Genomic DNA, 27,512 nt, shown 5'->3' with positions numbered 1-27,512 from the left:
CAAATTATGATAATGAGAGACTTTAATGGAACGGTTAAGAATATTCTGCACAGATCTGGGGAAAAAAATAAGGAAGGGAAACTACCAAAATCTTTTTTTGAAGTAGCTAAACAAGAAAACTGTGTGGATATTTGGAGAGAGATGAACCCTACAGTGTGAGACTATACGTTCGTTTCAGCAGGACATAACTCTTTCTCAAGGATTGATATGTTATGGATTACAAAAAAATTGGGGTTGATAACAAAAAAAATAGAGATTCTTCCTAAAATAGGTGCAGATCACAATCCAATAATGTGGTCTACAAAGTATACTAAAAAGACTTTGAGATGACGGATAGATGAAGATTTGCTGCAGAAAAAAGAAGTAGTAGAGCCTCTGGAGAAAGAGACCAAAGCTTTCTTCCAACTAAATGAAAATGATGATGTCCAATATCAAATGGTGTGGGATGCATATAAAGCAGTAATGAGAGGCATTCTAATTACATTGAACAAAGAAAAGTCAAAAATTTTGTGCAAAAATATGTCAAAGAGTAAACAGGCAGAATTACAAAGCCTAACAAAATGTGAAGTGGTTTCCAAAGTAAAGTATTTAGGAGTAGAAATCTCAACAAAAAATATTTATTTATATAAAAATAATTATGAAAAGCTTTGGCGGAAAATTGATAGAGATTTATTAAAATGGAATAGGCTGAACCTGTCTATACTAGGTAGAATATCGGCAGTTAAGATGAATTTATTACCAAGAATCATGTTCTTATTTCAAACAATTCCAATAGTGAAAGAAGCTAAACAATTTAATAAATGGCAGGGGAAACTTTCAGAATTCATATGGGCCGGCAAGAAACCAAGAATTAAAATGAAGATCTTGACTTATGCAAAAGAAAGGGGAGGTTTTCAAGTGCTGGATTTAAAATTATACCATGATGCAGTTTGTTTGGTGTGTATAAAGGAATGGATAAAGTTATTAAATAAAAAATTATTAACATTAGAAGGCCATGGAAATATTTTTGGTTGGCATGCATATCTGTGTTATGGGGAAAGTAAGATGGATGTTTTTTTCTCACATTATATAAGAAGTAATTTGTTAAAAACTTGATTGAAATACAAGAAATATGGTGATGAGAGGAAACCGCTTTGGATTGTGCCAACAGAAGTAATAAAGTTATATTCTGATATTCAGGAAGAAAAATGGATAACATACAAACAATTGCTAAAAATACAAGGCAGCAAGGTGGAATTAAAATCAGTGGAAAAATTGGACTATAAGTATAATTGGTTTAAATTGCAACAAAATAAAAGTCTGCTTGAACAGGATATTAGAAATGAAGGAATAAGACAGGATCAAACTGAACTGGAAAGAATGTGGTTGGTGATAATGAAAAAATGATCTTGAAAGTATATAAACTATTATTGAAGTGGTCTACAGAGGAAGAAGTGATTAACTCTCAAATGATAAAGTGGGCAATTATAAATAAAGACATTCAGATGGAACAATGGGAATATTTATGGAAGAACTCTATGAAAATATCGACATGTGATAATATTAAAGAAAATTGTTTTAAAATGTTATATAGATGGTATATGACTTCTAAGAAACTTCTGAAAATAAATAACCAGATGTCTGATCGATGTTGGAAATGTAAAAAACATGAAGGATCTTTCTATCACATGTGGTGGACTTGTGAAAAGGCTATACAATTTTGGCAAATGATTCAGCAAGAAATTTCAAAGATTTGGGTTACAATATAAAGAAAGCATCTGAAATCTTTTTGTTGGGATTACAAATGGAAAATTTTCTGAAACAAGACAGGACATTACTTTGGTACATGCTTTTGGCTGCACGGACATTATATGCGCAGTTGTGGAAGCAAAATAAACTACCAGAAAAATGGGACTGGATTATGAAAGTTATGCATTGGAGCAAAATGGACAAGCTTACTAGAACATTAAAAGAACTTGATATGGATAACTATAACAAGGAATGGGAGAAGTATGTAAAACAGTATAAGGTGAAAAGACATTTGGTGATTTTTAACAATGGTTAATTTTTTTAATGTAAAGTGTTAACTATAGGTAAAGTAGAATTATGGAAATATACAATGTTTTTGCATATAAGATTGGGTTTAATGGACTATAATTAGGATAGATAACACTGAGAATTAAGTATAGCAATATTATAAATGGACTATTAATCAAGATAGATAATAATAGTAATAAGTAATTTTGTTCTTATTTGTATTTTATTATAATCATAAGGGGTTTTTTTAATAGGTTCTTAAAAAGTCAATATTACCTTTTATTTATTTATTTTATATTTTAAGTTGAATGCACCGGGGAAGTCACAAAAAGGGGGAAGGGAGATGGGAAAGTGTCTGCGTCTTATGGAGCAAAGGTACCTTCCGCGGAGGGGGGGGCGATCCATTGCCTCTGCCTCTGATCCCGGCGCTTCCCCCGCACCTGCCTGCCTGGCTCCAGCTTCTTCCAGCAAGCGCTGGGATCGCTCCACGCTGCCCCCACCACAAACCCAGCGCTTCGCGAGCGCCAGCTGCGGAGAGGGCAGCGTGCTTCCTCCGTGCCTGTCTGCCTGGCTCCAGCTCTGACGCTTACAGCAAGCGCCAGGATCGCTCCCTCTGCCCTCTGATCCCAGCGCTTGCTTTAAGCATCAGAGCTGGAGCCAGGCAGACAGGCACGGAGGAAGCACGCTGCCCCCTCCACAGCCGGCGCGCACGAAGCGCTGGGTTTGCGGAGGGGGCGGGTGCTTCCTCCGTGCCTGTCTGCCTGGCTCCAGCTCTGATGCTTAAAGCAAGCGCCGGGATCAGAGGGCAGAGGGAGCGATCCTGGCGCTTGCTGTAAGCGTCAGAGCTGGAGCCAGGCAGACAGGCACGGAGGAAGCATGCTGCCCTCTCCGCAGCCGGCACTCGCGAAGCGCTGGGTTTGCGGTGGGGGTAGCATGGAGCGATCCCAGCGCTTGCTGGAAGAAGCTGGAGCCAGGCAGGCAGGCGCAGGGGAAGCGCCGGGATCGGAGGCGGAGGCAGCAGATCGCCCCCCAGGAGGAAGGTGCGTCCTATGGTCCAGAGCGCCTTATGGGCCGAAAAATAGTACTGTATTTTTCGGACCATAAGACGCACTTTTCCCCCCCAAAAAAGTGGGGGGGAAAGTGCGTGCGTCTTATGGTCCAAATACTAAAAGATGAGGGGGGGCCTGCAGTCCCCAGGAGAGAAGCGGCAAGATCGCTCCCTCCGCCCCAATTGCCAACCCAGCACTTCGCAGGGAGCGATCTCGCCACTTCTCTCCCAGCCAGGCATGCTTTCCCCGTCCTTGCGTGCCTGGTTGGGAGAGAAGGGGCAGGATCGCTCCCTTCAGCGTGCTGGGGTGGGGGTGGAGGGAGCGATCTCGCTGCTTCTCTCCCAGCCAAGCACCCAAGAACGGGGAAAGAATGCCTGGCTGGGAGAGAAGGGGCAGGATCGCTCCCTTCAGCGTGCTGGGGTGGGGGTGGAGGGAGCGATCTCGCTGCTTCTCTCCCAGCCAAGCACCCAAGAACGGGGAAAGAATGCCTGGCTGGGAGAGAAGAGGCAGGATGCCAAGCACCCGTGCTTGGGTGCTTGGCTGGGAGAGAAGCGGCGAGATCGCTCCCTCCACCCCCACCCCAGCACGCTGAAGGGAGCGATCCTGTCCCTTCTCTCCCAGCCAGGCATGCTTTCCCCGCGCTTGCCTGCCTGGCTGGGAGACAAGCAGCGAGATCGCTCCCTCTGAGGAAGGGAGGGGGAAGTCCCGCTACAAGCTGTAGCCAGGCAGAGAGGAATCACCACCCCCCCTCCGCAAAGGCAGCACTTCGCCAAGCGCTGCGTTTGGGGGGGGGCTTCCTCTGTCCCTGTCTGTGTGGCTTCAGCTTGTGCTGATAGCAAGGGCTGGGTTCGGAGGCAGCCAAGCCTCGGATCCCAGCCCTTGCTATCAGCAGAAGCTGAAGCCAGGTAAAGAGGAAGCCCCCCCTCCGCAAACGCAGCGCTTGGCAAAGCGCTGGGTTTACGGAGGGGGGGGCTTCCTCTGTGCCTGTCTGCCAGGCTTCAGCTGCTGCTTCTAGCAAGGGCTGGGATCGGAGGCAGGATTGAGAGGGGGAAGGTGCCCAGATCTGGGTGCACAGCTTCAAACAATTTTTCCGTTTTCCTCCTCTAAAAACTAGATGCGTCTTATCATCCAGTGCGTCTAATAGTCCGAAAAAGACGGTAATTTAAAAAGGGATGGAAATAGAGGTTTCACTTGGGCCTGTTTTGCTACACATGTTGTTGAGCTGTATGGACGTAGTGTTAGGCACTCAGTGTCTAACTTAGGGTTTCCAAGTCCAATTCAAGAAATATCTGGGAACTTTGGAGGTGGAGCCAGGAGACTTTGGGGTGGGGCCAGGAGACATTGGGGGTGGAGCCATGAGCAAGGTTGGAACAAGTACAATTGAATTCCAAAGGGAGTTCTGACCATCACATTGAAAGGGTCTGCACACCTTTTCAATGCCTTCCCTCCATCAGAAATAATGAAGGATAGGGGCACCCTATTTGCAGGCTCACAGAATTTGCCGCCCTGGCCCAATCCTTTTGAAACTTGGACAGTGTTTTGAGGAAAGGCATCAGATGCTATGCTGCAAATTTGGTGCCTCTACCTCAAGAACCCGCCCCCCAGAGCCCCAGACGCTTGCAGATCAATTTCCCATTATTCTCTATGGAAATCGTTCTCCATAGGGAATAATAGAGTGCCCAATAGATTTTTCCCTCCCCCCACTTTCTAAAGCTTTCTAAAGCAGGGGGAAGACCTCCAAACCAGGGAATTCCCTGCCCCCACCTGGGGATTGGCAACCCTCCCTCTCTCACACACACACACTTACTGGGTCTGGTTACTTGCTCTGAAAACGAAAGCAAAACAGAAGCTGGTGCTGACCCTTCCCCATGAAGTGCTTCCTGTTTCCTGCTCCCTGCTCAACTTTAAAGGCACAAAAACAACAGAAACACACACACATTTTAAAACAGGACCTGTTTGCAGGTTTCTAAATCTGCCCAAGCTCTAGAGGTAGATGGTAGCTGTGGAGGTGGGGGGAAGCCTGTAAAACCAGGGGATCCCCCACTGGGACCTGGGGATTGGGAAGCCTAATCTAACTAGACATGATACTGGAAGAACCATGATGAGATATTCCTTATATTTTTAAAGTAGAATAGCAACACCACAGAGTCCTGAGCTGGATTAGCACCATGGTATTGTAAGGAGAGTTGGGGCTTGACTCTTTACCCCATGCAATTTAGCCGGTTAAAATTGATCCCAAAAATTCAACCAAGAATTTCAAGAGTGTTTTGGGCCAAAAATGGGCTATGAGGCAAGGAGAAAATTATTGGCCCCACGGAAACAGCTGTTGGTTGGCCTCTCTCTCCCTTTTAAATTTTAAAAGGCCATTCCTCATAGAACATAAGGACCCTTTAAGAGATTCCAAGTAACAGCTGAGAGGCAGACCTTCCCCCCCCCCACCCGCTCTCTTTGAATGTTTAATTGGAAGGAATAGGCAAACCAACTTGGACTTACCATGTTGGCAGCATCCCTGCTGGAGGCTTCTCCATATCACAGGCAGCAGAACTCAGCCCCCAGCCAGAAAATGGTGGGCGTTGGCTAGTGGGCTTCTGCATTTCTACTAGGCTTGCTAACTAAACCAAAAAGAACCATCAATATTGTTTAACTGATTATAGTCTCACAATTGTGTATAATAAAATATTTATTTTATTACTTATGGTCCATTATTTCCTATGGGTGGTAGAGAAGCCAGGTCTACACATTTCATGACCCTTTGAACTGCAGCAATGGATTGCAAATATTGCCTTAAGAGATACATCATTGTATCCTATAAAATACAACACATCTACTCTATTCAGTTTTAATACACTTACATATACTTTTAGTATTACCAGGAGTTTAGGATGTGTGAGGAAAAACCCCTTACAGAACATTGTGATTACCAATTTGGTTGCCAGAGCACCTGGAGAAGTAGCTCACACACGTCTGGCCAGAAAGTGTGGGCAAACCTATCCAGGGGCAAAAGGGACTTATGCAGTACTAGCAGCCCCAACGCTACAAAGACACTCAAGACCGGTACAAGAGTGCCCACCAGGAGAACGGATGGCTTCCCGTCATTCTGTATGACGTCCATCCCGACCATGGAGTGGAGGAGACTGCGCCACCAGGAGCTATCCAGGCGAACGATTTTGAAGCACTGACCATAGAATCCACTGTGGAGGGCTAACACCACACACAGCCATCTTCCTACCAGGCCTTACTCCATTCCAGCGAAGCAGACGGCTCACGTACTCGCCAGATGTCACCTATGCCTGCAAACAATCTACCCACCCCAGGAGTGGATAATCGTCCAACCGCCACTGCCTTTGTTTAGCGGAACTCAAGACAAAGACTGATGCCAAGAGAAGACAGAAGAAGAGGAAGACCATTTTTCAACCAGAGCCAAGTTCCTTTGTGTAGACTGGGTGTTACCGAGGCAATGATTTGACTCTCTATTGTCACCCTTTTAGATAAGTTTGATAGTCTCTCCCATTCTTCTCCCTAACTGTCATTTCGGAGCCTCACCCTGGTCCATTTCAACCTGAAAGTTCACTCAGGTATCCAGGATCTAAGCCAGTCCATTGGTCAGGAATAGGCACCCAATTGGGTGCCACCAATGAACTTTCTATTGGCTCTCGCAGTAGTCCAGCCCTTATGGTCACTGTGAAGCCTCCACTTTTTGGGAGGTCATGCATCAGCTGACCACCTTCCTCCTCCCTCATACCTCCCATCCCCTAAGGGCTCAAGGTAGTCCTTATAACCTGTGGACTAGCTACCCACAGGTATGCTTCTAGCAGTATCGCAATTCCGCTGCCTACATCTATCCCTGATTCTAAGGCCAAGTTTCGGGTCCCCTCTCCCACTTCCTCGCTCTTCACTATTGAAACCTTCCTTGGAGACTATGATCGGTAAATATTGCCCTGTTTGCCTACCCATGTGTTGTCTCTATCTCTCTATCTTTTCTTAGGACTGTATGTATGATTTTATGAGTATTTTATCTTGTATGGAAGCCTATATTTTTCTGGAATAAATTTTAATTATTTTACTTAGTCCCTAATATTTTTAAGCATTAATTTCTTGACATGGAATCCTGTATACACAGGTAAAAGATCCTGATTAAGCCAGGTGCCCACCTGACAATTCCCCAACCTCGTTATGAGGGCATTTTGTCTTACAGATGGTAGACTTTTTATATATATTTCTCTGTGAAAGGGTAGTTGCTATCTGAGCCTTTTCACATGAATTAGACACTGCTCTAAGTTATTGGCAACTTTCCAAAATGTATAAAGTCCTACAGTGTGCAATCATATTTTTACTACTCTCATAAATCAAATAATTACTTTCCCTATGTCTGGCTAGAATTAATGATTGTAGAATTTAAGTGATAATAAATGGTAAATTAAATTTGTCATGCATGTACCTAAAGCCTTCAAAAGTAAAGATATAAGAATTTAAATATACAGCTCAATATATAAATCTTTTAAAATTAATAATTTTATCACAACCAAGGAATCCTGATGCCTACAATGGTTTCATAGCAAGAAGCAGTCCTCTGTTTAGTTTTGTTTTTAACTTATCAATTAACATGTAATACATCCTACAAAATATGTCCCACGTAATGTGGATGTTTGTAGTACATAAATGTAATGCATTGAACCATAGGCTGCAAAATATGCATTATTTTTATAAGACAATGCTAGTAATTATAAAAAAAATTTCAATAATTATTATTTCAAACAAATGTTATACATTCACTGAAATATTTGCAGTGGACAGCATTAGTATTCCAGGAGGCTGATCCTTTATGTGAAGACAATGGTTTATTTAAGAAGCTAAGCACTATGAAGTATCTATATATGATTATCAGTAATAAGCCACAGTCCTCTAACTTGCAGTTATACCTGCAGTCACTTTTGGGATCTTTAGAGGAAGAAATGGGTATCACCATAAAAAGGCTGCCACAGGGCACTAACAAAATGTTGGGAAGTTTCAATAGGTTTTAAGTTCTGAATACAGCATCATTTTATGACTGAGGCAGCTCCTTTTGAATGGGCGCTCCCTGTAATTGAAACCTCCTGGACCATTCAGAAGTGCCTCATTTCTAAAGAAACTGAACAAAACTGAATTGCCTCTTTTTTTGAGGGAGAGATTTTCAGAAATGGGCAACCCACTTGGCAGCTGCAGACTGGCTGGCTTGGGGCTCATTTGCCTGAAGAGAAATGCAACAGTCTAGGAACCCCCAAGGAAAATCCAGAGTTTTCAAGGATTCCTAGAGAATTACCCATAGGTGGCATCACTTCCAGATTCAAAGGCAGTTCCCCCTCCCCCTTTCTTCCACCACATCAGCAAGCAAGAGAGCCTTGAGCCACTCGGCTGGTGGGTAGCTTGGGACATGCCTGGGTTGACTGGCTAGCAGAGTGCACAGAACAGCCTGCTTAGGGTACTGAAAGCCCTAGTGAAGCTGTTTGATTTCAACAGCCACACACAGAGTCGTAAGAAATCTAAGCTTATGGCTAAACCAAGAGCATACAGCCCCTCCCTGAAATGAACCCCACATTTGGTCATCAATTTGCTGGTAAGGAGTGCTCCCTAACTCCCTGTTTTACTTTCTTTTCCTGTTCTATTAAAACCATTTGGATTTTATCATCAACATTAAAGAAGCAAATAATCACAGGAAACATAGGCACTATGCTGGGATCAGTAGTATAAGTCCTGATGACTGATAAGTTAAGAACAATGCACTTGTCCTGTTCAAAATTAACTGCTTCTCTCTCTCTTCCTCCCTTTCCTCCCCCACCCCAGGGTAGAGAATATGGCTATGAGACTGGAAGAAGTGAATGAACGAGAGCATTGCATGAAGGCTTCACTTCAGACTGTAGACATCCGGCTTGCTCAACTGGAAGACATGATAGGGCGAATGGCCACAGCATTAGACAAGCTGACTGGCCTGGACAGAGGAGAAACCACAAAGATTCGGTCTCGAACATCCTCTGACTGTACTGACACAGCATACATTGTCAGACAGAGCAGTTTCAACAGCCAGGAAGGAAACGCTTTAAAACTTCAAGAGAGTATTGATCCACCTGGAGAAGAGCCTATCTCACCAACCTCTCCGACACTAATACCCCGCTTACGAAGTCATTCCTTCTATGCAGTGAACATGAAGGACAAATGCGGGCTGGAGAAGTTTGAAAGTATTTTTAAAGAAAGGGCAGTAAGCCTTCATCGTGCTAGTAGCTCTCACTCAGTGTCAAAAGAGCAAAAAGTACCTTTAGTGCCTACAAGCACTCTGTCAATTGCCCCAGACTCCAGAAGACCTTCCTCCTGCATAGACATTTATGTCTCTGCCATGGATGAACTACAGTCTGTTATAGAACCCCTAGATAGTTCAATGAACATACTTGGAACTGGAGACCCAGCTCTCCAAGCCCAGATAGCTTCTAGTGTTCTCTCAAGTAGCGCCTATGTAAGTGGTACTTTTGGTGACAAAATTTCAGGAAGGAGTATTGATTATGAAGATCCCTCTTCAATGGATACAAGAGTTTTTTCTTCAGACTATTCACAAATCACAGACAGCCAAACCCCCTGGGACTCTGACCCTCCCCTATATCATACCTTAGAGCGATCTAAAAGCAGTCGATACCTGGCTACTTCCCCATTTCTTCTGGAGGAACCATCTATAGTCAAATCTCAGAGTTTCATGTTCTCTCCTTCTAGAAGCTACTTTAGCAGCCTTGGCATGCCAGTCAAAACAGCAGAATACACAAGCATTACAGACTGCATAGACACCAGGTGTGTCAGTGCTCCTCAAACCATTGCAGAACGGTCCAGCTTCCCAGGAATTCATGGAGACAAAATAGATGACTTAGGATGCTGCCACCCAGAGAGAGAAGCAGAACTAAGTCATCCAAGCTCTGATAATGAGGATACTGAAGCCAAAGAAAAAAGACCGGTTTCTTTGTCTTCTCAAGATAGTAGCAATACATCGAGAACATTGTCCAATAATATACCGCTCCCAAAAATAGAGCGGGCCAACAGTTACTCGGCAGATGAATCCAACTTGTATGCCCACACAAGGAAAAGCTACTCCATCAGCGACAAACTTGATAGGCAGCGCAATGCAACAAGCCTCCGAAATACGTTCCAGAGGAGCAAGTCATCCAAACCAGAAAGTCGGGGGGACACCTTGTCTATGAGAAGACTCTCTAGAACAGGCGCCTTTCATAGCTTTGAAAGCAAACACAGTTAGGTTTAGCATGTGTGTAATAGAAAAACTGCTTGAGAATTTTGTCAGCTGTCTGGTTTGTTTCCTTAGCAGAATGATGTAACCTCAAACTACTGTATGTCAGCAACAGCTGGCTTCTGCCACCAGTCAAGTTAGCACTTTGGTAATCTCATTGCAAAGCACTGAGGTTCTATATCTTGACCTAGTGGGCATTTGCACTTAATGGGGGAGTGGGGAGGGAAATTATAAAGACATTTAAAAAAAAACCTTTATGACATCATTCATAAATGGGTGAAAAAGTTCAGAAATCTGCCTTTCAGAAATGGAATCTGTTGTTTAACAAAGAAAAACAAAACAACATGCATACTAAAAGGGTAATGTTTTCATTTTGATTATGTTGACTTTTACACCAGAACTATCATTGTGATGGTTCATGAAGGGCATCTTTGTACTATTCTATAGGAACCCAAAGCAAATCCAACCTTAATTCCCCCAGTCTTTTCACATCCCTACATTTCTGTGTGATCAATGTAAAGTGGAGCAAGTTACCAATCACCCCAACTTCACCTGTCTCTTTTTTGTATTAACTGCTAGTGCCACAAATTTTGAAGAAGGGAAGAAAAGAAATGCCTTTTTTATAGCAACATGAAGGAAAGGGAAGAATTTCTATTTAAATAAATAATCATGATTTCGTGTATTAAACAGGCGTTTTAGCACAATTGAGCAAGCTCAGGATGAATGTAATTTAAGTGAAACAGTAAATATTTATTTTTTTATCATCACTTGTCCTCAGTTTAGAAAGTACTTCAAGGAACTTTGTCGAAGTGTTGTGCTAAATTGATGAAAACGAGAGCAGGATTGATTTCATGCTCACGCTGTTCTGTGCAGCATTTCCATATTGTTATTAATGTATTTGCATTCCTTGAAAGTTGAGGGGAAGGAGTCATTGCCATGTTGTTCTACCTTTTCCACCATTGAGCTGCCATTATCTTTTGTTAAGGCACAGTTGTAACAACATTTCAATAGCTATAGTACTGTATGGAAGTTTATCATATGGTATGATCTTGGGTGAGCATAGAACAACTGGAGTTGTTGAATGGTATTCTTTTCTCACCAAACAAAGACTTTTAGAGATTAGTCAGAGCACTAAAGTGAAAATAAGATTTCTGATAACTGCAAAAGCCATTCCTTTAACATATGCTTCCATTGTACAGAAAAGTAAAATAGCAAGACAATAAACCTGTCTCTGGAATGTGAGCTACTCCCCCACTCCCTCCCTCTGGCCTATCTTCCAACAGCATCTGCAGTAATCCACTGAGATTAAAGGTGGTTAATTACTGCTGATAATACAGCAACGAGATCACAGTGCCCTCCAGAAGACACTGTAATTATGAAACATTTCTAAGAAAATAAAGTAATAACTATGAAGTGAAATACTACCTCCCATACATACCTGTCACTATTTCATTGCTGATTAATATGTATATTGGGTTTTAAAATATGCTTTGAAGTAATCTGCATTCTAAATGGCATTGCCTAAATTCCTTTTAGCATTTTTAATAAACTCAACCTAAAATATTTTGTGTATCAGCTCTCTTCTGGAGGATTCCAGTACCATGAAGTATAAGCATTCAATTCTGGATATCTAGTTCATCAAGAGATTAAAGATGGGGATGAAAGGAAACATTAGAAGCAGCCAGTCTTTGAACATAGTTGCATGCTGATGTAAAATACAAAAACAACAGCAACTTTCCCAGCTGACTGGAGTCTTTCATTAATCTAACAGTCCTATTTTAGTTACCCAATTTATTTGTAGTGTACTGTTCTGAAATCTTTTGTCATAGTTCAAGAGAAGTATTGTGCCTGGTTTGAGTGCGTGACCACCATCACTTAGGATGTGCTGTTTTTAAAAAGTCGTCATTCTGATACATTCATCTTGTGCAATGGCATATGTTTGGCCACTATATCTAAGATTTGTTCTAAAAAGCTTTTTCTCCTCTGCTTTTCAATTTTAATTCATCTTCTACCCAGCTACTTTCATGCCCATTGTAGTCATTCCAGGTTAATCTGTTTGGCAGTAGAACTTCCATAGTTTTGACAATATCTGTTGAATTAGATCTCATTTGGATTATTAGAATGTAACCCCATTCTGCCTCAATCATGCTTTGGGACAGCCCAGAACTGTATTTGTAAAATGTAAATACATACCATGTATTGAAAACAATCTGTTTGCATTGCATAGTGGAAGTGCACTTTGGCTAACCTGGAAGAGGGTCTTCTGTTATCTTCTGCTTCTCACTGCTGCTGCCTTGCACTCTATTTCCAACAGTCCTTTACAAAAAGCTTCAAAAAGAGAAAGAGGCAAATACCCATCCTGAGAACTAACTTGGTGACTGCAGTGATTAACATATTGGCCTAGGATCCGGGAAACCCCAGTATAGCATGAGACTCACTTAGTGTCCATGGGCATTCACTCACTTTCAATCTAAACTACCTCACAGAGTTGAGGGGAGAATAAAATAGAGGTGGGTGACTAATATATATCCTGAGCTCCTTGAAAAAAATGGCAAGATAAAAATGGACTGAACAAATTATTCCATTTGTAGTTCTGTAGAGCCAAGCCCATATTCTCAAGTATCAACATTCACAAAAGCCTCTTAAAGTCCTTTTCCAATGTAATCATTTTTTTCTGCAGCATCTAGTCATTAAACATATTTAGGTGGCAACATTATGATGCTGTTAGTTGTGTTATTGAGTTGTAAAGAAGGGCCCTTCATTTGGCTAATTCGCTCTGTCATTTCCAGTTCAGTGACTAGTGTGGGAAAGAGGGCTGCTGATTTTAATTTTTGTGGCATTACCTTTTGACAGATCAATACCCCTTCCCTCCATCACACACCTTAATCAGCTAAACAGCCATAAACATTCTGTCACTCACTTTATATCTTCTTTCTTAAGTAAGTAAAATATACATGGCTATTGATAGATAATTCAGAATTACCACACAATTATGATCTTTCCAAGCCAGGATATTGTATAAATTTAAATCTCTGGTACAAGGAATGAAGAATCTTTGGGTGTGATCATATCCATGCTCTCAAACAGCAAGTTTTCTTGAACAAGGGATTGGTACCAAACTGAAATTTGTGACAACTTTTCCCTGTTTGTATTTTGCAAACCAAAGTTCATGATGGCCTACCTTCACAGACTTCCACAGACTTTAAAAACAGTCCATGGCAATTCATGCACACAGTAGAAAGTAGGGATTTAAAGGGACTCTGAGTCCCTTTAAAACACTACTTTTTGTTCCCCATAAAAGCCATAAAAAACAGCTACTCAGCTGTTTCATGCTGTCCTGTGCAATGGAAGGGCACAAGAATGCCCAAAACAGTAAAGCAGCCGAGAGCAGACAATCCCCGCCTTTCAGCTGCTTTTTGGGCTTTCTTGTGCACTCCCTTTAAACCTTGCTTTCTGCAAACCCCATTTAAAGGGTCTTTTTCAATGGGGTTTTGGAACCATGAATTGCAAACTAGTTCATTTTGCAAGTTAACCTCCCAGTTCAGCTTGGTTTGTGGTTCAGTTCAAGGTTCAGTCACAAACCATGAACTGTCACAAAAATGTTCCAATTCATACCCATCCCTAACTTGAACAGTAAAGAAAACTAATAAAATACTTAATGTCAATATGCCCATGTTGCCCCTTGCATGATCAAAGGCCATGTCATACATTACAAAATTCACATGGCCAGCTGACACACAATCTGGGAGTTCAAAATTAAAATAATATTTTACAACAAACCAAAGTTTGTTGATTTGTCTGAATTTAACAAACTATGGTTTGTTCTGTTCCCTCTGGATCCAGTTGCAATTCATAGTTTAATCCTTTGGGGAAAGGAAAAAGAATGAACCATAGCTTGCTATGAAAGTCTAAGCATGAGAGAGAAGAGGAAGGAAAGCGAAGGAGTACAAAAGCCACAAAATCTACCATGTTTGTTCATGTAACAACAAAACCATTGTTTGTTGTTACATCATAACCATGCCACTGTGAAGTAAACAGAAGTGAAGTATTTAACTGCTGAAATATGCTACTATATTTGGGGGCATAGCTGTGGGCACAACTTTACTTTTCTTGTTTGAAAAGATGTCAGTATGTTTCATTGAAATGACCTGTGTGATTATAAAACATACTTTTCCAGAATTTTTTCCAGTTATTCCTAAACAATCAAGCCTCTTATGATGACTGCTGTGAATGTGTCCAGTGGATATAGGTTTTGTGAGGCATCAGCACCCCCGCCTGTATCCTACCACACTGCTCAGCTCTGTCCGGAGCCTTCCCCCAATGAAAAGAGCCCTCTTTTTTTCCTCCAGCATTAGAAGAAGAATTGCAGATTTATACCACGCCCTTCTCTCTGAGTCAGAGACTCAGAGCTGCTTACAATCTCCCATATCGTCTCCCCCAACAACAGACACCCTGTGAGGTGGGTGGGGATGAGAGGGCTCTCCCAGAGAAATGGCTAATCCAAGGTCATTCCAGCAGGTGCAAGTGGAGGAGTGGGGAATCAAACCCAGTTCTCCCAGATAAAAGTCCATGCATTTAACCACTACACCAAACTGGCACTAGAGATTCTTCTCCTTGTGCCAGGTGCCACACTTAGCTGAGTGAAGCAGTAAAATACAACACATTGCACATATTTTAATATCCTCTACAATCTGCTGTATTACCTTCTAGGTGGGAGAGGGAAAATGAGTGGAGCCTCACTTATCTAAACAACTGAGGATGAGGGGGAGATACTGAAAGATTAAACAAATATTCAAATGCAAATATTTCAAAATTTTTAAAAAATCTTAAAATTAAATTTTCAAAGTCAAAAATTATAATATTCAAATGAAGATAAAAGCCACATTGTCATGAGGTTACCTAGGAGGCCAGCTGGTTTGGATCAGGGCTTTTTTGGGTAGAAGGCCCAGCAAGGACTCATTTCCATGTTAGGCCACACCCCCTGGTGTAAAGCCTGCCAGAACTGTGTTCCTGCTCAAAAAAAGCCCTGGTTTGGATAATCAGATGTCCCAAATATTTTATGTACTAAATGCTATATGATGAATTATTTCTATCCCATGTATAATCCAATATGATTGTGACATGTTGTCATGTTAGTGAATGCTATAGGACTGCATTTGACTTTGCATTGTACTGTCAGATGTTCATCAGCCTGTAACATTCAATAATAATACACATGTTGTATTGAACATAAGTTCTGCTAGCCAGCATTGCCAGCATTATATAATATGCATTTGTTGGGGAGTCAATCTGTAACTGCTGTGTGTTTCACTTTTTGCTGTATAAGCTCCACTGTCAATATCTATGAGCTGAAGTATAATTCTCTAATGAGCCACTGTGAGCTGTGATAGAGCGTTGTGATTGTGTGAGAGAACTGGCATGTTATGCAAAAGATATATCTAATTTTATAGTAATATTTTAAAAACTCGGCTGAGTTAGCTGTTTACATACGCAGACAATTAAGGAAGCAGTGTATAGTATTTTTAAAATATTTTCGTATAGTGATTCATTCTGATGTCCAGTTTTAAGTGATGCTATTCTATAGTTGGATATACACGTGTCCTAGATATTGAATTATAGCACATGATTCTTTCATAATAATAGTGTGTTAATGACTGAAATTGTTTCTTTAAATTTCAGTCTTCTTTTGTGATGAAAATGCATGCATTGTTCCATTATTCCTATGGACTGCTATGCAGTTTAATTTTTCAATATTGCCTGCCTGTAATAATGAATCCAGTTGCTATTAATTAATAATTTTGGACTTTTACCCTATTTTACAATGCATTAGTTTTAATGAAATTGATTTTAACAGCAATTTAATATTACATGAAATGAAGTATCAAACCATGCAGGTATTGAACCTACAGCATTTCTGACTGAAATAATACTGTTTGGAAATACTTCATAACTAGTTTTAGCTTTGATCAAGTAGCAGCAAGTGCAAATTACTAAATTGTAGCAATTGTCAGAACCGCCCGCCCAATAAATCTACCTATTAAAGTCACTGAATATCTCATAGCATTTTACATATATTTATTAAGTTTGGAGGAAAGTGTATGTTTGCATGTCTTTGTATATGATGTGTGCTTCTTTCTCAGGGTTTAAATGGAGTAGGAGACAATTATTGTGTGAAAAAGCAGATGAATATTTTAAACTTTACCACTGTCCAGCATTTGATCAATGTAAAAATGAAACCTATTCAGTTTTGCAAGCCAGTGTTCATATACAACAGTAAGGGCTTGCACAGCAAACAGCCTTACATCCCAATAATAAGGTCTGCAACAAAACTTGCATTATAGAACTGGTTTTGTAGACAGATGTGCTTTTTAAAGTATTTAGGATAGAGTTGTCAAGTCCAACTCAAGAAATATCTGGGGACTTCGGGGGTGGAGCCAGGAGACAGGTTGTGACCAGCACAACTGAACTCTAAAGGGAGTTTTAGCCATCACATTTAAAGGGACCTCACACCTTTTAAATGCCTTCCCTCCATTGGAAATAATGAAGGCACCTTCTTCTGGGGCTCATAGAATTGGACCCTCTAGTCCAATCCTTTTGAAACTTGGAGATTGTCTTGACGAGAGGCATTTGATGCTATGCTGAAAATTTGGTGCCTCTACCTCAAAACACAGCCCCCCCCCCCAGAGCCCCAGATACCTGTGGATAAATTTTCCATTATACCTTATGGGAATTGGTCTCCATAAGGTAAAAAATGGAGCGCCCAGCAGACATTTCCCTCCCCCCCACCCCACTTTCTGATGACTCTGAGGGCCTCCAAACCAGGGAATCCCTTGCCCTACCTGGAGATCGTTGCAACCCAAAGAGAGTAACGTGAAACGAAGCACAGGTATACAGAGGTCAAAAGAAACCTCAATAATTTAAATGATTTATATAATGAAAAGTTACTTATAGTCAAAGAACGTATATAAAAAACATCAATAAAGTGCAAATAGGAACCACTCAAAGTTCAAATACTCATAGCTGATAGTTCATTCTTTCAATTTCAAAATCCGGGATGTGGTATAATAAGTCGTAGAGTAGAACAGAGTCCAATGCTCCAAATCCTCTTCTAGCCAGTGGAAAAGATGGAATCAGCAAGGCAAAAGTACGCAACAGGGATGCGCTAAATGCCGTGTCACACGAGGCTTCTATGAGCTGCATGAATGAAATATTAAAAATCACTAGCAAATCTTGTAATTCAAAAATTACACAAGGAATCTTAATAATACATACTTTCAAACAACAATTAATAATTCATAATGGAGACCAAAGCTCTAACCATTCTGCAGACAAGAAACGGCATACAATTACAGACCACAATGCACTTTTAAATGACAGTTGTCAACAATCAGGATAATTTCTTAAAGTCCTAGACAGAAAATCTACAGTGATATTCCAAATCCATTAATACAATTTATAAAAAGCACGAATTAAATTCTTTGATGCCCAATGGGCTGAATAGTGATTGGGACCTGTTGTGCTTTGTTGCTTGAAGGTATGTATTATTAAGATTCCTTGTGTAATTTTTGAATTACAAGATTTGCTAGTGATTTTTAATATTTCATTCACGCAGCTTGTAGAAGCCCCATGTGAAACAGGGCATTTAGCACATCCCTGTTGCATACTTTTGCCTTGCTGCTTCCATCTTTTCCACTGGCTAGAAAAGGATTTGGAGCATTGGACTCTGTTCTACTCTACGGCTTATTATACCACATCCCGGATTTTGAAATTGAAAGAATGAACTATCAGCTATGATTATTTGAACTATATATGGGAGTGGTTCATATTTGCACTTTATTGATGTTTTTTATATATGTGTTTTGACTATAAGTAATTTTTGACGTGGATGCCTTTGGCTGTATACCTGTGCTCACCTGGGAATTGGCAACCCTACTTTAGGATGGAGCAAGGATCTTCAAGCTAACTAATGGCTTCAAAGAGATCCCAATGATGTCAGGGGAAACTATCTAGATAGAACAACTGGTTTGAAGAAAAAGGTCTTGAATTGTTTAGAGTGAAGACATGATGGCCAGGTTCCTCACTAAATTAAATATTAGTAATTCAACAAGAGAGATTGAGCCCAGTGAGAATGGTTAAAATATTATTGTAAAACTATTAATAGTTTTAAAAAGTTTCATGGATTTATGAATCAGCTGAAGGAAATTACAAATTCTTGGATTCTGGCTGTCAAGAAATCAAGATTTATACAGGATTAAGAGTTTTTGATGTTTCTGGTATTTTTTAAAAATGGCATATTTACATAGATATGGCTATTTAAGAAGATAAATGTATATTTTCCACTTTTATAGGTCAATCAAATTTAGTCCCTTTAAAAGTAACCATGTTGGAATCATTTTTCTGGTTAATTTCTCATAAAATTGTCAAAATGTCCTTTATTTCAGAGGATTGTCAAAATTTCAAAATATCACAGCCCATAAAACAAACAAAAAAAAATCCCAGAGCTGGCTTTTAAAAAAAAAACCATAAGAATCCAAATTCTACATCACCAATGGCCTAGTCTGGAGAAGAATAAAAGAAAATATCTGTGGTGTTCATCTAACCTTTATGCCCTCTTTTAAATCCAAATCATTTGCTCCTGAAAAGCATGACCACAGTTAGGCCTGTTTGTGGTGGTGTTTTTGCTTTATATACAGTCATCAGTGCATGCTGGCAATTAGTCAGAGCCCATCTTTTTTTAAAAAATGGATACAGTAGCTTCATTCAGGTGTAAATTGAAGTCTTTAGTGGACACATGCCCTGACCCAGCATCCTATCTGCTCTTGTGTATCAGCTGTCTACCATGAAATGGAAAACTCTTTGGGATGGGAAAGTTCTAAGTGCTTATTGGAAGTCTTGCACTTGAAGCAAATCCCTGATCATGGGCAATAATTTGGATGTGCCTCAGTATAGCTGCAAACACTTTGAGGACTTTACTGTTCAGCTCTTCACTGCCTTACTGGTTTGAAAATAGTCGCTTAAAGGTAGGTGAAGTGAGTCAGAGAAGGCATTTTAGCCACTGGATTAGATCAGCCTTATTGCAGCTGAAACTGGCATAAAAAGCCTAGTTATTCTGCTCCTTTTTTAAAAAATAGAAGCATTTCCTTCATCCAATAGACAAGAAAACAACACATTATTCTTGCTTCTTTGTATGGTTTGTGCATGATAATTTGAAAAAGCTGCCTGAATGTTGCAAGATGGAAACACTGTGGATATTAAAACAATAACTGAAGAGTCTGTGATGATGAGATGTGTTAAAGCGATATTTTTCTTTGATCACCATGACTATCCAGTATGAAGGAAGTTTCTATGCTGCTACTGCTGTCTGGAACAGTGTTTGCAAACTACCCTGTCAGTGAATAGATTATATATTAGTAAGATTATCATTTGTAAATATTACACAGGAATAAATTATTTAAAATTACCAATGAAAATGTAATTTTTAAATTATTTCCTAGAGGATTTTATTTGTTTAACAATATAATAAATGTATCTAGGAGAATGGTCCTTTTAAAGTTCTACTGGATTCTCAATGCACTTTTAGGCTGTATATTTAGATATGAAATAAAAAGAAGCTGGCAGTTGCTGCAGTAGAACTTTTGAAATTTCTGTAACAAACGTTTTGCAATAAAAAAGGAGATGTAGTTCAAAACAAGATGCGATCTCACTGATCTCTTTATTTGTGGTCCATTTCCAACATCCAGATCAAACAATGGAAGGTTCTTGTGCCATCACTATCACACTGCCACTTTATTATCACCTGTACCTATTATGTCTGGTTTTACACGTTCAGTTATTAATAGCCTGAATATGCAAAACTGCCATCATCATTTCACACCACTGTTTCTTTTGATTCAAAGTAATTAAATATTAGAAACAACTGAGAAATGTTCCCAGTGCTCTTTGTGAGCATTGAAGTAACAGAACTTTTGGTTTTGCAAACAGAAAGATAAACATAGATAACTTCTAAAAAGAGGGCATAGCATTCACTGGTTGTTTTCCTCTTATGCTCAAATAATTGAATGATATGGGGGCAACACCAGAGCCTTACTAACACTGCTGGGACATGGAGTCCAGTTTATTATGACATTCATGTGTATATCTGAATGAGGATTATTTTAGAAACCACTCATTTCTTGAAGTAATCCCATGATAATTTTGAACTTCCAGATTCTGAGCAATTTCAGACATAATAGGTAGAGGACTTGCCACTGACTACATCAGCACATCCACAGCTGACCTTACTTCCCTAGCAATGCCTGGTTGCAGGGAAAATGACCTCAGGAGATGAACTGCAGGAATGGAAGGTGCAGGTAGGGTTCAAAATCATCGGTTGCCCTGTAGGAATGCCAGAAGATTGGAGGTGGTCAAATCTTGTCCCTATCTTCAAAAATAGGAAAAAGGAGGATCCAGGTAACTACTGACCTGTCAGCTTGACATCTACACCTGTAAAAATTTTAGAACTAAATCATTAAACACTCAGTCCTTGAGTGTTTAGAAAAGATGGCTGTGATTACTAAGAGCAAGCATGTGTTTCTCAAGAACAAGCCATAAGACTAACCTTATCTCTCTTTTTGAGAAAGTTTGCTGGATCAGGGGTATGCTGTAGACTTTATTTCAGTAAAACTTTTGATAAGGTTGCACATAATATTCTTGTTGACAGATTTGTAAAATGTGGTCTGGATCTTATTACTGTTAGGTGGATCTGTAACTGGTTGACAAATTGTACACAAAGACTGCTTGTTAATGGTTCCTCATCCTCTTGGACAGTGTCAAGTGGAGTGTCTCAAGAATCTATCCTGGGACCTGTTTTGTTCAACATCTTTATAAATAATTTGGATGAAGGAATAGAGGAAATGCTTATTAAATTTGCAGATGGTATTACATTGGGAGGGGTGGCAAATACAGTAGAACAGGGGTGGCTCTCCAGATGTTTTTTGCCTACAACTCCCATCAGCTCCAGCCATCATGGCCAATGGCTGGGGCTGATGGGAGTTGTAGGCAAAAAACATCTGGAGAGCTACTGTTGGTCACTCCTGCAGTAGAAGACAGAGTCAGGATACAGGATGATCTTGGCAGGCTGGAAAACAAATAAAATGAATTTTAACAGGGATAAATGTAAAATTCTGTAGTATGTGTGATAATTATCTAGGGGTCTTAGTGGACCATACACTGAACATGAGTCAGCAGTATAACATGGTAACTAAAAAGGCAAATGCAATTTTGGGCTGTATCAACAGAAGTATAGTGTCCAGATCATGTGAAGTGATGGTATTTCTTTACTCTGCTCTGGAGTACTGTGCTCAGTTTGTGGTACCACAATTTAAGAGGGATATAGACAAGCTGGAATGTGTCCAGAGGAGGACAACAAAGCTGATGAGGGGTCTGGAGACCAAGTCCTATGAGGAAAGGCTGAAGGAGCTGGGTATGTTTAGCCAGGAGAGGAGACAACTGAGAGGTATTCAAGTACTCAAAGTACTGAGAGGTACTCAAATACTTCAAGTACTCAAAGGGCTGTCATATAGAGGATGGTCTGGAGTTGCTTTCTGTTGCCCCAGAAGGTTGGACCAAAACCAACGGGTTGAAATTGAATCAAAAGAGTTTTCGGCTAAGCGTTAGGAAGAACTTCCTGACAGCTGTTCCTCAGTGGAACAGGCTTCCTTGTGAGGTGGTGGGCTCTCCTTTGGAGGTTTTAAAACAGAGGCTAGATGACCATCTGACAGCAATGCTGATTCTATGAAGTTAGGGGGGATCAGTGTTCCCCCTAAGCTGAGTTAGTGTGAGCTAGCTCAGTTTTTTAACCTCCAGTTCACACATTTTTGTCTTGGCTCAGGAAAAACAGCCACAGATCAAACTAATTTATGCAATAGCTCACAATTTAATGGCAGTAGCTCACGAAGTAGAATTTTTGCTTACAAAACTCCACAGCTTAGAGGGAGTATTGGGAGGGGGGCGGGAATTGTGAATTCCCTGCATTGTGCAGGGGGGGTGGATATGCACTTCAAAAATGCTCATTTAATCTCAATATTTCAGGAAAGGCATAATTATTGATATCCCAGAATTGTGAGAGTATTGATGCCATTTTGGGAATCCATTTTGGTTGACTTGGGGGGTTCAGGGAAATCAGCAATCAGTAAACATGGCAATCAGTAAACATGGCCTCTGGATGCCAGGTCTACCACCCACTGAAAAGTGGAAGTTTAATGTTTAAAGGGTTGCTGCTGCAGTGATTCAGCAGCCTAGCTTCATCATGCTCTCTCTCCCTAAGACTGAAAGATTCCTGAAAAATTATCCATTTTCAGTAATCCCAAAGTGTTAGGGATATTTTGGGTTATTTCAGGTATTTCTGATCCAAACCAAACCTGTAAATTTTAAACATTCTTTTGGCCCAGAAATTTCCAAATGCATGTGGATATCATTCTTTAAAAAAATAAATCACAGAAAATAGACTTTGAGGAAAAACTGAAGTAAAGCAAAGGAAAGCCTGGAAAGTGGACAATTAGAAGGCAACATCATGTGGATGCCTCCGCCCCTCCAAAAAAGCCCACAATAGTTTAGAGCATAGGTGGAGTAAAACACTTGTGGAAGCAATCCTAATTATTTTACAAAACTTCAACCAACAAATGTAAACAAAAAAGCATTTAGAACCCAAGAGTTAACATTTAACTCACCCAGTATGAGCAATTCTAGAGACAGCCTATGGGACTAGCATTCTGTAAAAGCTGAGAAACTTATCAACCTCACATAAACAATACACAGTTCATTTTATTGTGGTTAGTAATACTAGTGGAGCTGCCACTGGTTAGCTAAGCCCAATGCTATTAAAAAGGACATTTGTTCAAATGCCTAACAATGCACAACAATTCATTCTAATATAATTTATTCACTCAAAGAGGTTACTGTTCTATTTTTTAGAAAACTAGCTCTGAATTTCATATAGTTTTGAGTCAATGCAATTATCATTTATAAGCCCATGTATAAATGTGGACCATGTCTCAAAATCTGTTTATAATTTTATATTATCAGAAAATTAATTCAGTTATTCTGTAAGAAAACAATTATTTCTGCAGCGGTTTGTTTATTTCCCATATTTCCATGACTGAGAACAACCTAACAATTTCTTTAGGTGCCATGCTCAAACCCAGGAAAACCCAGAAGTGGTTTTAACTTATCATGGAAGTCATCCCAAGTTAAAATTATGTTTCCATATTTTAAATCTTTTCACAGAAGCACCCTCCACCTCTGGCATTTGCAGCTGATAGTCAAATGCTGATAACAGGTCTAATAAAACCATCAGGAAAATATTTTCCATTACCCCCAGATAAATAGCAGCCACCAAGTCCGCTAAATCCTCAGATGATTGCCAGACCAGAAGCAGGAGTGCCATATATCAAAAAGCTCATAGCTTGAATAAAACTCTATTTGTCTTAAAGGTGACACTGGACTCCAACTTCATTCTGCTGCCATTTGAATCTATACATCAAAAAAGTTTGCTTCATACAGGGATAATTAGAAGTTAATGGAAATATTTACACTGCTGTTGCTTCTAAAAGCATAATATAAAGTAATGCTCAGTCACTGAAGGGCTTGTCTCAAATAAGAAATATGATTTTATTTTTTATTTTTAAAAGGGGCTCATGTCTCCTTAGAGGGAGTTGGCATTTTCCTTTTTCCTAAAAGTCAGTTAATTTCTTGTTCCTGGAGAAGGCTCAGTTTCTCCTGGCTGCTTTTTACCAAACAAGAGAGTCATGGGCTCAAAACACATGTGTCTGCAAGTCCTCATGAAACAACTCTTCACCTGTGTAATTCCTATTGAAATGCAGCGAACTTTAAAATGTCATTATTGTTAAAAGTCTTACTGTGCTCCCATCTGGAAAATACTTCCATACAGTCATTATCATAATGATATATATACCATTTGATTCTGACCAATCACATGGAAAGTTTCCATGTGAGAACTGTGCATTGGTAGTGAGCTCCAACATTAGTGTGTGGCAATTTTGATGCAATGAAGCTGTTCACAAACAGCTTCCCAAAAATACACCTCAACACACATAAAATGCAAATTTTTTTGTGATACCCTCCACGTTGAACCATTTTTCAGTGGGTTCTCTAGTCTATATTGCTGGTTATACTATCTTTCTTTCCATAAAACTACAATACATTTCTCTTTATCATATATGGCATTCAGTTAAGATCTATATTCTTCTTTCAGACACAGGCTTACCAGTTCAGCACTGAGGGACCTGATCACAATTAAAAGAGCTACGGAGACATATTCTTTGTGTATTTTATTACAGAAGTAGGTATCTCCATCTTATGTTTGTTTTTTTTGTATTTTTACCATTATCTTAGATCTGTGACATGCAATGAAATGGCTGGTGCCACACTGTTATATTTAAATGTAATTTAAATAAAAGTTAAAAAAACTGTAGTTTGCCAACTTATGACAACCCCATATGGTTTTCAAGGCAAGTGATTAAAGCAGAGATGGTTTGCCATAGGCTTCTGCTGCAAAGTCTTCCTTGGTGGTCTCCCTTTCAAGTACTAACCTTGTTTAGAGAGCAATCCTAAACAGGTCTATTCTGAATTCTACTAAAGTCTATTCAATGGCGCTTACTCCCAGGAAAGTGCTTTTAGGATTTTACTGTAAGTTTCTGAGATCTTACAAAATCATGCTATGCTGTGCCATTCCACATCATCTGTTACCTACACCATGAGAAGCTTTTATAGCTTACTTCTTAGTATTTGTAATGTTCTAAGTAATAATTTAGTGCTCTGGTGTAGCTTAGCTTGGTGGGCATCCCCAGGTTTTCCCCAGTGGTGTTAAAAAATACTTTGTGCAGTGGTGGTTTTCAGAACAAAACAGCATGAATGAAAAAAGCTTTTTAAAAAAAAAAAAAAAAAGTTCCTTTACCAAGGTATCTTGCTTCAAATTACAGTCCCAGCTGCATTGTGTATGCATGTGAGTGTTTGTGCATTAAAAGAGTCAGGAAACTCCATATAAAGTGTTTCCAGCTGCCTCAGGCAGATTCCTGGACAGACAGCATTAGATGGTTCTGAATAAATAAATAAATAAATCTGCCTTTAATTCCACCTCCAACAGTAGAAGTTTCTTCGCACCATGTTATTATATAAGGCTGACCACATGATGTCACTATTTCCTCTGCTAATGTGTATCTAGCTCCAAATCAAAAAGCATCTATTTGAAATGGGAATCACATTAAGAACTCACCCTAGCAACCCAGAGAGGGATGAATGGGGTCAGTCGAAGCGGCATGACCTATCCTGGTGATTTCCTTGAATCAACAGCAGTAAAGGAGGGCACTAATAATAATATAGACACAGATTAGCAGTTTGTATATTTAAAAATCTTACTTTCCCCTTAGGACAAAATAAAGAAAACAAAGAACTACACACGTGTGTGAGAGAAAGAAATTAAAATAAGACTCAGGGTTCAATGTCAAGGGATTTTCTATACATACTCAGTTTGCCTAACACATTAAATATTTCACTATTCCTCATTAGTTTAGCCCTATGTGGAACACTGTTTGTCTCTGAAGCTGTTCTTTCAGTTGTAGTCTCCTTCAATGATAAATCAGGCTGAAATCCTCCCTCATTCTTGTAACATTAACATTCAGACTTATCAACTAGGCCTCAGGTCAAGTTACTTCTGTTGCTCACTGGAGATAAAACCTTCTGTCCTTTTCAGGCTGGAATCTTGAGCCACTGAAGAACAGAAGTGTGTTTCACAGGCTTGCATCTTTTTTCCCATATATGGTAACCCATTCATGCCTAAGAGCCTTCCAAGCACTAATGGAATGATTTAATGTCCTTTGAGTCTCAGTATTTTGAAGCAGGGGCTACACAGTAATGGTTTGGACCACAGCTGCATGAACCAAACTCCCTTAGGGCCTGTACATAACAATAATTTGGGGGTCATCATAATAAAATAACAGAGAAATATGAGTTGTGATGGGCTGAGTGGTCTTGAAGACCCTACTGAACAAACCTGGAGTTGCTTTTCTGGTCCATTGACAGGAAAAGGCAACCATAGCAATATTTAGATGAGAAACAGTCTGCAGTTTGCAAAGGAAGTGGAAAAAATGTGTATCAGCAAATGTCATTTTCCACAGTGCAGCTCCCAAGATTATTTAGATTATCACACAGAATTCACATTCGGATGAGAAATTAGGTCTCTATCAAGTGACTTGCAGTATAGAATGCTCCCCAGCTGCCAGGGCCAGCGTGCCTGCTAGGCAACTTTAAGTGAAGGGCACTAGCCCTTGCAGGCACCAAATTAAGAATGCCCAAGTGGTGGTGGTGCAGCATCAACATCTTGCCTACGTTCTTGTCCCCCAGCAGCAGCACCTTGCCATCAGGCTTCAGCCCCTTGGCAACAGGCAGGCAGCCACCTAGGACGCTTGGGGACTGAAGGCAGAGTGCTCTCTTGTCCTTCCCCTGGGCAGCCAAAAAGGGAAAAAGCTGGGGGAGGGGATCCCTGAGAAATCTTGCTGCTACCAGCAACAGTGGAGATGTACTCTGCACACCCCTGGACACTGCTGTGGGGGTACTGTTCAGCCCTGGCCACCCACCAGCAGGGCAGCCATTCTTTCCTCTCCTCTCCTCTGTCTGGGCCACTGCTTGGGCCCATGAGCACCTATAATATTGTGGCGGCAGAGCAGGTCTTGCAGTGGCACACCCAGGCTCTTCTGGTAGGTGTCTTGCTGGAGGTGCAGCATCAGGCAGTTTGTGTGCTGGCGGTACTTCTTAGTTATCTGTCGCCCATGGAAAGAGCTGAGAGGCTGCATGAGGTAAGCCTTCCAGGCCCCCGCAACAAGCCTGCCTGCCTCCTGCTCTCTCTGCAAGGGTGCTACCACTCCCAGGCTTCCAAACAGACCTGGCTGGGCCTCCTGTCTGGAGGAAACGCCTGAACTTGCTGCTGGCCCTGAGGGGGCCGGGGCCTCCACAATGGCCTGAGAGCCAGTTTGGTGTAGTGGTTAAGTGTGCGGACTCTTATCTGGGAGAACCAGGTTTGATTCCCCACTCCTCCACTTGCACCTGCTGGAATGGCCCTGGGTCAGCCATAGCTCTGGCAGAGGTTGTCCTTGAAAGGGCAGCTGCTGTGAGAGCCCTCCTAGCCCCACCCACCT

At 40.5% G+C, this 27,512-nt stretch overlaps 1 protein-coding gene across 10 annotated transcripts in view; it reads left to right on the top strand.

Annotated features, from left to right (window-relative positions):
* Positions 1-11,612, top strand: part of TRPM3 (transient receptor potential cation channel subfamily M member 3) — a 608,524-nt gene extending 596,912 nt beyond the window's left edge. For 8 of the 10 annotated variants that reach the window (XM_060237453.1, XM_060237455.1, XM_060237452.1 and 5 more), the window contains one exon: positions 8,886-11,600. In XM_060237453.1, the coding sequence (XP_060093436.1) occupies positions 8,886-10,332 (1,447 nt within the window). In that variant the 3' untranslated portion in view covers positions 10,333-11,600. Of the gene's footprint in view, positions 1-8,885 lie in introns of all 10 variants that reach the window. The other 2 variants (XM_060237459.1, XM_060237451.1) reach the window with 2 other exon arrangements.
* Positions 11,613-27,512: the final 15,900 nt, after the last annotated feature.

Source organism: Heteronotia binoei, chromosome 4, assembly GCF_032191835.1.
Source record: "Heteronotia binoei isolate CCM8104 ecotype False Entrance Well chromosome 4, APGP_CSIRO_Hbin_v1, whole genome shotgun sequence".
NCBI lineage: Eukaryota > Metazoa > Chordata > Lepidosauria > Squamata > Gekkonidae > Heteronotia > Heteronotia binoei.
This window is presented reverse-complemented; position numbering and strand designations above follow the sequence as displayed.